At 38.6% G+C, this 12,848-nt stretch overlaps 1 protein-coding gene across 1 annotated transcript; it reads left to right on the forward strand.

Annotated features, from left to right (window-relative positions):
• Positions 1-2,735: 2,735 nt before the first annotated feature.
• LOC111889421 (uncharacterized) lies at positions 2,736-4,243 on the forward strand. Its single transcript, XM_052763840.1, has 3 exons — positions 2,736-2,858; positions 3,211-3,308; positions 3,367-4,243. Exons 1-3 carry the CDS (start codon positions 2,736-2,738, stop codon positions 4,241-4,243), a joined length of 1,098 nt encoding a protein of 365 aa, XP_052619800.1.
• The last annotated feature ends 8,605 nt before the right edge of the window (positions 4,244-12,848 follow it).

The raw sequence follows: 12,848 nt of genomic DNA on the forward strand, positions 1-12,848 counted from the left end.
TGAGGAATTTTGCAGGGCTTTGGAGCTTTTTGTGATTGTAGATTAGAGTGAAGACGGCTTAGTGGGCTCCCGAGGCATTGTTGGGCTTGGCGGAATCAAAGAAGAAGAATTGGGCTTTTAAAGTTAATGACTTGGATTATTTGGGCTTGTGAAGATGGATCATAAATTTCTAATTTTGGGTTTGGAGCATCCATTTGGTAGCTAAATGATGATTGGTGGATTCAAATTACATGGACAAGGGGGGACCAAAGGAACCTTTGGTAGTGGAAGGGTGGAGTAGTGGAATGGTGGACCAATGGCAACACAGCAACGTTTGCGCGGGTGGAATTTTCGCCGCGCGGGTACCCGCGCAACTGCCCAGTTTGGGCATTTTGGACATTTGGCACACCATAACCTCGGGGGATCAGATCTATCTGCTAGTTTGACGATTTTTCACCATTGGAGACCTGCAAGAGGCGATTTTGGGAGCTAGAAACCATTTCCTTTTATCTTTCCAAATCTTAGGTAGTTTCTTTATGCAATTAGATTATTGTTCTTGTTACTTTGTTGCCATGAGTGGCTAATACTCTTATTTGGTTGACTTTGGCTGAAAAACAATGAATGTTTGTGGGTTTTGAAGGATTTATGTTGATTATCAGTTTATTCCATGTTTATGATTCTAGTTTGCAATTCTTATGCTTATTTGATGCTTTGATCATGAGCTTAGTAATTGAATGAACAATTGTTGATTTGTTTCTTTGATTTTGCATTGGATCATTGAATTTATCTAGAACAAAAGCTTTATGATGGTAGAAATCATCTCTAGCTTATGAATCATAACTCCTTTATGGATGTGTAAGCATTTGACATCCTCTAGGAATTGGGGATTCCTTCATTCTTAAGGCTAATTGATTTCTAGGGATCAATTGCTTCAATTGACCCTTGATCTTAATTAAGAAGGTGTGTTGTGGGCTTCCCCAACCTCCATACTACCTATGAGGAATCTTGGCATCTCATGCTTCATGATTGCTATAACCAATTTGCGATGAAGGATAAGCTTTGTATTAGATCCTAATGATGAACACATAAATGTTCATTGTGTTGATTTGCCATAGTTAATCAACTATTCCCAACCTTTGAGCATCTCATCAACTTGCTTAATTGCAAGATTTTTGATTACTCAAGTTTTTTTAGTTTTCAAGGAATCAAACACCCCCCTCCTTTTTAGTCTAATTGTAGTTAATTAGTTTAATTACACTAGTTCTTTTAGATTGCATTGGTGATTGAATACAACCATTTCCCCGAGGATCGATACCTCTTTTTACCATTATATTACATTTTATTTGCAAACAAAGGGTGTAATTTGCTTGGTGGACTTGACATCCCACAAAGTTTTGGCGCCGTTGCCGGGGAAATTGGTTATTGTTATTTGATTGTTTATGCCTAGGTCTACAAGAACCGGTGAACTACTCTACAATCCGGAAATTGAAAAAGAAGCAAAAAGATTGAAAAAGTTAGCCAAACATGCAAAGCAACAACAACTTGTTCAAGCTTCTTCCTCTTCTCCACTAATCAACATAGAAGATCAAGTTCATACTTCAAGTGATACCGACACCGAGCCGAATTCTCCAATTGTTGGTCAATCCTTTGAAGACATTCCTTTTGAAAACTACATAGCCATGAATCACACTCCACCTCACAATCCCAACCCAAACCCAAATAATCAAGATGCTAATACCCCACCCCATCAACCAAGACAACAACCACAACAACCTCTCATTGATATGCCACCTTGGTATCAATCCCCTCCTCAAAACCAACCCAATTATCAACCACTACCACAACCACAAAACCAACACTTCCACCAAAAAAACCAACCTCAACACAATGCTTTTCAAGTTCAACAAGTACATTACCCAAATCAACCCAATTACCAACACCCTCCAATGTACCAAAACCCAATGTACCCACAACAACAACATCCTTACAACCAATACCCTAACTACCAACCTTATCCACCACCAATCTACAATCCCTAACAATACCCATACCCACCTTACCAACAACATCCCAATTACTTGCAACAATATCCCCACAACCCTAATCCATTCAATCCCCCTCAAGAGTTGACACTTAGACAAATGATGGAAACGGATGTTACTCATACACCTCTTCCTATTGTTTATCCCGCAAACCGCCGAGGAATTGAATTGAAGTCAAGTTTCATACATCAACTTACCAAGTTCCATGGTTTAGATAGAGAAGATCCTCAAAGGCATTTGAAGTCCTTTCATATGATATGTGTTAGCATGTTGCCCGAAAATGTGACATTGGATGATTTCAAGCTAACCGCCTTCCTGCTCACCTTGGAAGATAAAGCTAGAGAGTGGCTATTCAACTTACCACCGGGATCTATTCACACATGGGAAGAGTTACTCAAGTCCTTCAATAGCAAGTTCTATCCCACATCTCGGATATCAAGCCAAAGAAGTGACATTTTGGGGATTCGTTAAGGGGTGAATGAGAATTTTCATGATTTTTGGGAGCGATTCAACAACTTTTGTACAAGTTGTCCTCAACAAAACATTCCCAAACAACTACTTCTTCAACAATTTTATGAGGGTATGAATGAAAAAGATCGAAGGATGATTGATGCTTCAAGTGGTGGTGACATCTTCAACAAGACACCTCACGAAATCCGATCACTTTTTGGCACCATTTCTCAAAATCAAAGGAACTTTGGGACTCGAAATGAGATGAAGAGAAGTTCTCCACAAGCAGTTGGTGAAGTTAGCAACACTCAACACTTGGAATCAAAGCTCTTGGATTTGACTAATGTGCTAAGTCAAATGGTGGTGGGAAGTGGTCAAAAATTGACGGTATGCGGCATTTGTGCAATGACGGGGCATTTACGGATAAGTGTCCCTCACTTAGTAACGAACCGGAAGATGTGAATGCAATGGGAGGATATCAAGGTCAACCAAGACCCATGGGATTTCAAAACAACTTCAACCCAAATTGGAGGAACAACCTACACAATCCATATCCACCAAAGCAAAACCCACCAAATATTTTGATGGGACCCCAACATCCATAATACCCCTCTCAAAAACCTCCATATCCACAACCTTCTTTTCACCCTCCAAACTACCAACAACCTCCACAACAAGGCCAATCAAGTGGTAACCATAAAATGAGCCTTCAAGAACTTGTTACTTCTCTTGCTCAAAGTCAAACCCAATTTCAGCAATAAACCAAGAACACCTTCTCCAACATTCAAGCACAAATTGGAGACTTGGCCACCGCTCTCAACAAGATGGAACAAAGGGGTAAACTTCCATCTCAAACCGAGAAGAACCCCAATGTGAGTGCAATAACTTTGTAAAGTGGGAAAACACTTGGAGAAAGTAACCCTAAGAGAGTCTCAAGAGAAGACGAAGATGAAGTTATTATAGTGGAACCTTCGAAAGTTGTAACTCCTCCAAAGGAACCGGTTGTGCCAAACGTTGATCAACCCGACTCTTCCAACAAGAATGTCAAGCCATTGGTTATACCACCACCATTCCCATCCCGTTTGGCTTCATCGAAGAAAAAGGAGGATGAAAAGGAATTTCTTGAAACCTTCCGTAAAGTCCAAATCAACATTCCCTTATTGGATGCAATCAAGCAAATACCACGCTATACCAAATTCCTTAAGGATTTATGCACCAATAAGAGGACATTTAAGGCGAATGAAAAGATTCAAGTCAATGCAAATGTGTCCACGGTTATCCAAAAGAAGTTACCACCCAAATGCAAGGACCCGGGAAGGTTCGCTATTCCATGCACAATTGGTGATTTACATGTTGAAAGTGCAATGCTAGATCTTGGAGCTTCAATAAATGTGATGCCCTTCTCGGTTTTTCAATCTCTCAATGTTGGTCCTTTGGAAGAAACCGGAGTGATAATTCAATTAGCGGACAAGTCAAGTGTATTTCCAAGAGGCGTGTTAGAAGATGTACTAGTGCAAGTCAATCAACTAGTATTTCCCGCGGACTTCTATGTCATTGACCTTGAAGAGAAGACTCCATCCAAGTCATCTATGATTCTCCTTGGAAGACCCTTCATGAATACCGCTCACACGATTATTGATGTTCATAATGGGAAGATCACCATGGAGTTCGATGGCGAGACCATTCACTTCAACATCTTTGAAGCCATGAGGTATCCTAGCAATATTTCTCCATTATATCGGGTCGATGTGATTGAACCAATCACCCAATAACTATTCGATTTATCATATGGAGATATTTTGAAGATGGTGCTCAACTTGAGTCTTGATTGTGAAAGTTTGAAGAAAACATTGGATATGTACACATTGAACTCTGAAGTTGAAGAGATTGTGAACATTTTAGAAGTTAACAATTCCACAAAGAAGGATGTTTCTCAAGTTTCCTTATCTCATTCTCCAAACAAGATGCCCCCTTCAATAATCCAACCACCCACACTTGAATTGAAAGTTTTGCCCAGCCATTTGAAGTACGTTTATCTAGGTCAAGACAAATCTCTTTCGATGATCATCTCCTCTCAATTGAAAGACTTTGAAGAAAATCAATTGGTTGAAGTATTGAAGGAACATAAAGAAGCAACGGGATGGACGATAACGGATATCAAGGGGATAAGTCCTAATATTTGCACTCACAAGATCCTCATGGAAGATGATTGTAAACCTAGAAGAGAAGCTCAACGACGATTAAATCCTCCCATGATGGAAGTTGTTAAGAAAGAAATCATCAAACTCCTTGATGCGGACATGATTTACCCGATTTCCGACTCCAAATGGGTTAGTCCGGTCCAAGTGGTTCCCAAGAAAACAGGAATCACAATTGTAGAGAATAACAAGGGTGTAATGGTACCCACTCGAGTTCAAAATGGATGGAGGGTATGCATTGATTATAGAAAGTTAAATTCAAGCACACAAAAAGATCATTTCCCTCTTCCTTTCATCGACCAAATGGTTGAGAGATTGGTGGGAAAATTGCATTATTGTTGCCTCGATGGATACTCGGGTTTTCATCAAATACCCGTTGCACCCGAAGATCAAGACAAGACGAACTTCACATGCCCCTTTGGTATGTTTGCCTACAAGCGGATGCCATTTGGATTATGCAATGCCCCCGCCACATTCCAAAGATGCATGGTGAGCATTTTTTTTCTAAGTATGTAGAGAATATAATTGAGGTATTTATGGACGACTTCACGGTGTATGGCAATTCGTTTGACGAATGCTTGGATAATCTTAAGAAGATTTTGAAAATGTGCATTGAGAAAAAGTTAGTGTTAAACTTTGAGAATTGTCACTTTATGGTCAATCAAGGCATCATCTTGGGTCATATTGTCTCCAAAAAGGGAATTGAAGTTGATAAAGCCAAAATTGATGTCATCCAAACCCTTCCTTACCCAACATGTGCTAGAGAAGTGCGATCTTTCTTGGGCCATGCGGGCTTCTATAGAAGATTTATCAAAGATTTCTCGAAGATCACGCGACCGATGTGCCTCCTTCTCCAAAAGGATGTTGACTTTGACTTCAATGTTGCATGCCAATAAGCCTTTGACAAACTAAAAGACTTGCTCACCTCCGCCCCTATAATCCAACCTCCAAATTGGGAGCTTCCATTTTAAATCATGTGTGATGCGAGCAATTTCGCCATTGGAGCGGTCTTAGGTCAAAAGGAGGGCAAAGCATCACATGTCATCTATTATGCCTCCAAAACCTTGGATAATGCTCAAGCCAACTATTCCACCACCGAGAAAGAACTTCTAGCTATTGTCTTCGCATTGGAGAAATTCCGGCAATACCTTCTAGGGACAAAAGTAATTGTGTACTCCGATCATGCCGCCTTGAAATACCTCATGACCAAGAAACATGCCAAGCCACGGTTGATTAGGTGGATTCTTCTCTTACAAGAATTCGATCTTGAGATAAAGGACAAAAGTGGTGCCGAAAACTTAGTTGTAGATCATCTAAGCCGGTTGCATATTGGTAGTTCCTCTTCTTCCATTCTAGATGAATTCCCGGATGAACATCTCTTCTACATTTCAAACACTATTCCATGGTATGCGGATATTGTGAACTACTTGGTTACGAAAGAAATTCCCCACGCGTTTACCAAGCACCAAACGGTCAAGTTGAAGAGTGATTCCAAATACTACATATGGGACGATCCTTATCTTTGGAAACATTATCCAGATCAACTAATACAGAGGTGTGTTCACCAAAATGAAGTCGAATCCATCTTGAAGTTTTGCCATGAGTATGCATGCGGAGGACATTTTGGTCAAAACAAAACCATGCGAAATGTGCTCGAATGCGGACTCTTTTGGCCCACAATGTCAAGAGATACTTATCTATTTTGCAAGAGTTGTGATAGATGTCAAAGAATGGTAACAATATCCATGAAGAATGAAATGACTCAAAACCCCATCCTCATTTGTGAGATCTTTGATGTATGGGGAATCGATTTCATGGGCCCATTCCCCATTTCTTTTGGATATACTTATATACTCTTGGCGGTTGATTACGTCTCGAGGTGGGTGGAAGCAAAGGCAACACGACATGATGATTCTAAAACGGTAATTGACTTCTTGAAATCCAACATTTTCGCAAGATATGGTGTACCAAGAGCTTTGGTGAGTGATAGGGGAACTCATTTTTGCAATAAAATGATGGAAGCCATGACAAAGAGATATGGTGTCACACACCGGATATCGACCGCTTATCATCCACAAACAAATGGCCAAGCCGAAGTGTCAAATCGAGAAGTCAAACAAATTCTTGAGAAGACGGTCAACACTACACGAAAAGATTGGAGCTTGAAGTTAGAAAATGCATTGTGGGCGTATCGGACCGCCTACAGAACTCCAATTGGTATGTCTCCATTCCGCCTCGTCTATGGAAAGTCTTATCATTTACTAGTGGAATTGGAACACAAGGCATATTAGGCGGTTAAAAAGTGCAATTTCAATCTTGAAGAAAGTGGAAAGCGCCGAAAAATGCAAATTCAAGAAATCGAGGAGTTGAGGAACGATTCTTATGAAAATGCAAGCATCTACAAAGATAAAACAAAAGCGTTTCACGACAAATACATCACTCGTAAGCATTTTATTCCGGGCCAAAAAGTTCTTCTTTATCATTCACGCTTAAAGTTATTCCCGGGAAAATTGCGATCTCGATGGCATGGACCTTTTATTGTTATAAAAGTGTTTGGTCACGGTGTGGTTGAAATAAAGAGTTTGGACACAAATCAAATATTCAAAGTGAACAGGCACCGCTTGAAACCGTTCTATGAAGGCTTCGACACGGGAGAATTCGACAAAGTAACATTGGAAAACCCGAATTACGAAGATTGACGGAGGCGAGGCTATGTCTTGGAAAAGACGTTAAATAAATGCATTGTGAATAAATAATCTCCGCTTGAAGTTTTGGATGTTTCTAAACTTGAAGTCCACCAAGCAAATTACACCCTTTGTTTGCAAATAAAACGTAAAATAATAGTAAAAAGGGGTATCGGTCCTCGGGGAAATGGTTGTATTCAATCACCAATGCAATCCAAAAGAACTAATGTAATTAAATTAATTAACTACAATTAGACTAAAAAATGGGGGGTGTTTGATTCCTTGAAAACTAAAAAAAAACTTGAATAATTAAAAATCTTGCAATTAAGCAAGTTGATGAGATGCTCAAAGGTTGGGAATAATTGGTTAACTATGGCAATTCAACACAATGAACATTTATGTGTTTATCATTAGGATCTAATACAATGCTTATCCTTCATCCCAAATTGGTTATAGCAATCATGAAGCATGAGATGCCAAGATTCCTCATAAGTAGTATGGAGTTTGGGGAAGCCCACAACACACCTTCTTAATTAAGATCAAGGGTCAATTGAAGCAATTGATTCCAAGAAATCAATTAGCCTTAAGAATGAAGGAATCCCCAATTCCTAGAGGATGTCAAATGCTTACACATCCATAAAGGAGTTATGATTCATAAGCTAGAGATGATTTCTACCATCATAAAGCTTTTGTTCTAGATAAATTCAATGATCCAATGCAAAATCAAAGAAACAAATCAATAATTGCTCATTCAATTACTAAGCTCATGATCAAAGCATCAAATAAGCATAAGAATTGCAAACTAGAATCATAAACTTGGAATAAATTGATAATCAACATAAATCCTTCAAAACACAAAAACATTCATTGGTTTTCAGCCAAAGTCAACCAGATAAGAGTATTAGCCACTCATGGCAACAAAGTAACAAGAACAATAATCTAATTGCATAAAGAAACTACCTAAGATTTGGAAAGATGAAAGGAAATGGTTTCTAGCTCCCAAAATCGCCTCTTGCAGGTCTCCAATGGTGAAAAATCGTCAATCTACACCCTTTTTTTTAAGCTTGTGTGACATCCCCAATTTCACGGCCAGAAAATACCGATTTGTTTATGCTTTGTTTTCAAAATCAGAGTGATCGTTTAAAGAAAACGGTTGCGGAATTTGTCCCCAAAATAAAATATGATAACCATTTTATCAAAACATTTCTCAAAAAGAATGTATTTTTATTAAATAATAAAACCTCGGGATGTCATGTTCGTTACAGACCAAAAGCATAAACAACATAAAATAGACCTTACAATAGTTATTCAACTACTGATCTATAATCCAAAATCTCTCGTCAAGTCCGCCGACTTATACTCTTGTGTCATTACCTGTAATGAAAAGAAAACTGAGTGGGTCAGGCTTGGGAGCCTGGTGAGCATATAGGGTTTTCAACCCACAATAATACATTTATTATATTCAATTATCAAACAATCAACTCAAATACCCATCTCCATCATCTTCTTAAGGTTTCCCCCTAAGAACCAACTATCCTTCATTCACTTATTCCTAAGGAATCGGCACGAAATCCATTGCTGCCAAAGTTTATCTATCGAGTACTAAATCCATAGTTATAAGACGCTAACTCCATAGTCGTCGGGGTTTACTCAAGCGGCGCTAACTCCATAGTCACCAAGGTACACTTAACAAGCGCTAACTCCATAGTCGCCAAGGTTTACTTAACAAGCGCTAACTCCATAGTCGCCAAGGTTCATCAAATAGGCACGAAGTCACATCGTCGCCAAGGTTTATGCAATAGGCGCTAACTCCATAGTCACCAAGGTTTATACAAAAGGCGCTAACTCCATAGTCACCAAGGTTTATCTAACAGCAGGCGCTAACTCCATAGTCACCAAGGTTTATCTAACAGCAGGCGCTAACTCCATAGTCACCAAGGTTTATCTAACAGCAGGCGCTAACTCCATAGTCACCAAGGTTTATCTAACAGCAGGCGCTAACTCCATAGTCACCAAGGTTTATCTAACAGCAGGCGCTAACTCCATAGTCACCAAGGTTTATCTAACAGCAGGCGCTAACTCCATAGTCACCAACTAACCCATCTACCCATGTTCTACCCAACAATATTAGTAGATAAAAATATACATTTGTATACATAGTTTAAAGAAAACCTGTATAGCATGCTTTAATCAACACATATATCACATAACAGATGAGGCACACACACGTGACACATATCTCATAAAGAAATAAGCAGATCTGTAAGATAGAAGAGAGTGAATACTCATTCACACATAACACAACCAAATATATACACATAGCACGTATTTTTATATAAAATACTTCGTATTATTGTATTAGAAGAAATAACTACACACTCACTTGATCAGAAGACGATCCGACAGCACTACGGCTTATAGAAGTAGTATTCCTCAGCAGATCTGGAAGATCTCCTCGAAAATCAAACTTCTTGCGGGCAGAGCTTCGACTCGGGAACCGCACTTTTCGGGATCTTCGGGATCTCGGGACTTGCCTCGGGGCTAGGGTATAATACCGGGGCTTCGGGGTATTTCTGGCACGCAAAACGATGCAAAACGGGAGAGAGAAGAGAAGAAATTGGCAATTGGGTCGGCTGCCCTCGCATCCTATTTATAGTGAAAATATCTGATGGACTCGCCGAGTAGGGGACACCTACTCGCCGAGTTGGCCCATACTCGCCGAGTAGGGAACACCTACTCGCCGAGTCGGTCCATGGATCAGACGCGTGACTCAGCTTCGGATAATACCTTCGATTTATAATTAAATTTAATTACCAAATGATTAATAAACTTCGGAAATTCATAACTTCTTCATACGAACTCCGTTTTCGACGTTCTTTATATCCACGCGAAGGTGAGACCATGCTCTACGACTTTCGTTTAGACTCCGTCGGCTAATTTTGACTTTATTTTTTATTAATTATTTTTAATAGGCCGCGACAGAAAACTTCGTTATAAATTCATAACTTCTTTGTTTGACGTCCGTTCTCGCCTAACTTTTTATCGCTTCGATACCAACAACGAGATCTTCGATTCTCGTTTAGATTGCTAAGGCTAAATCTCGCTCTATCGTAAATTCACTATTTACGCTTCCCGGTGCCGTGCCGGTTTTGCCGTAAAACTTCGACAGGTCATAACTTCTTCGTTATAACTCGGATTTCGGCATTCCTTATATGTACGGAAACCTTGTAACATATACTACAACTTAGTTAGGATTATTCATCCTAAATAATCTTCTATCAAAAAGTCATTTTTGACTCTTATTGTCTCTAAATTGACTAGCCCTGATCTACGGGCGTTACAGCTTGATCCCGGTACGATCCTTCCTTACTCTCATCCTAAGCATTGAGGACAATGCTTCAATTTAAGCTTGGGGTGAGGTATTTCTTATCTTTTGTTTTTATTGCATTTGGGTTGTAGATAGTTGCATCTAGAATAAGTCATTTAGGTCATTCATAAAAATTGCATAAAATTTTCATATTTTGTTTCTTTCTTTTCTAATTTTCATTCTTTTTAGATGCATTCTAGTTTAAGTTCATGCATTTTTGTTTTCTCTTGTCTTCTCGTCCCTACAGGTACCATAGCGCCGAGTCATAAGTATTGAATCATAGATTGGTCCCGGGTCTTGATATGGAATTCCTTGTATTTGATAAATGGGACACGTTTTGAGCCTCACAGACCACTTAGAGACCGGTTGTGTGGGGGTCAGATGCAGGTAGCTTGATTGGGTCTAGGTGCGGAATCTTGGCATCTCATGCTTCATGATTGCTATAACCAATTTGGGATGAAGGATAAGCTTTGTATTAGATCCTAATGATGAACACATAAATGTTCATTGTGTTGAATTGCCATAGTTAACCAATTATTCCCAACCTTTGAGCATCTCATCAACTTGCTTAATTGCAAGATTTTTAATTATTCAAGTTTTTTTAGTTTTCAAGGAATCAAACACCCCCCCCCCTTTTTAGTCTAATTGTAGTTAATTTGTTTAATTACACTAGTTCTATTGGATTGCATTGGTGATTGAATACAACCATTTCCTCGAGGATCGATACCCCTTTTTACCATTATATTACGTTTTATTTGCAAACAAAGGGTGTAATTTGCTTGGTGGACTTGACATCCCACCACTTTCCCACAAACCGTCCATCTTTAATAGGTGAGTGTGTAGTTACTTTCATCTTACACATAGCTACAAAGTATTTAAATGCTTAACTATTATATGCACTATTTATTTGTATAAATGTGTTAGATAAAGTAGCATGACAGGATATTGCTTGTTTAATTGAAATATTGGAATAAAGTATTTATTTTATTATTATACATAAACTATGTTGGGTAGTGAAGGGTTGTGAATAATAAAATAACGGAGTGAGGTCGTGACCAATATGGTACTATTGTACTACTGGGATTAGCCTTCTAGCAGAGTATATATGACAACCACTGACTATTCTAGACAATCTTATGGAATACTGGCAGACTCGCAATCTATAAGTGTTAATGAACTGTATGTTTATTCGGGTACTCTATCCCCCACATGGTTGTCTCTATTGACATATATTAATAAGGAATCCCTAAAGCAATATTGTCTACTCGTTACTCATAGTGATCCGTTAGGATAGGTCCATTAAGATCATCATTTTAGGATCAATTTGTGACAATAACAAGAATGGATAATCGAGATAATTGTTGGTGTAAAATATATATATATTTAAAAGATTTAATTTTATTATTGTGGTTTGAAAACCTATGCACTCACCAGGCTCCCAAGCCTGACCCACTCAATTTTTTTGTATCATAGGTAGTGGTACGAAGGCAGTTGGACGGTGATTTTTATCTGCCAAGTGATTAAGGAGATTATGGCCATTAGTATAATGAAGAGTTGTAAGGCCTGCAATTAGACCTGGCAATGGAGCGGGTTTGGAGCGAATCGGCCTTGATCCAAGCCCTTTTAACAAATTTCAAAATCCGATCCAAACCCGCTCCGTAACCCGCAGGTTTTTAAATAATCAGACCCATACCCTTATCCACCGAATCAACGAATACCCAAACCCGCCCCATAACCCAAATGTTTTTTAAATAATCAAACACATTTTAATTAATTCCTAAAATAAAATTTCTTAAATAACAAAATGTATACTATATCTTAATACTTAAACTAAGCTTTTTTTAAATAAAAAAAAGTTGATTTAGATAAGGACATTACATACTCGAGGAATTTCAATCGGAATTAAAAATCACTATTGCAACAACTTTGAATTGATTTATAACTGCCGGTTGTAGTGATTGCGAATAAAAAATTGCCAACTTTTTCATGTTAAAAAATGATTTATTGAATTAGAAATAGATATGACGATTTCTTGATGAATATAAATTGAATGACATTATGATTCTTGATAGAAGTCTATAAGTTTAGAAACCGAGTTATCGATTCCTATGTAAAAGCATTTTTTTCT

Source organism: Lactuca sativa, chromosome 5, assembly GCF_002870075.4.
Source record: "Lactuca sativa cultivar Salinas chromosome 5, Lsat_Salinas_v11, whole genome shotgun sequence".
Taxonomy (NCBI): Eukaryota; Viridiplantae; Streptophyta; class Magnoliopsida; order Asterales; family Asteraceae; genus Lactuca; species Lactuca sativa.

Coding starts and splice junctions, on each gene's coding strand:
- LOC111889421 (XM_052763840.1), top strand. CDS start 2,736: ATGAAGAGAAGTTCTCCACAAGCAGTTGGTGAAGTTAGCAACACTCAA. Junction 2,859..3,210: donor GAAGTGGTCAAAAATTGACG/GTATGCGGCATT, acceptor TCTTGCTCAAAG/TCAAACCCAATTTCAGCAAT. Junction 3,309..3,366: donor CAACAAGATGGAACAAAGGG/GTAAACTTCCAT, acceptor AACTTTGTAAAG/TGGGAAAACACTTGGAGAAA.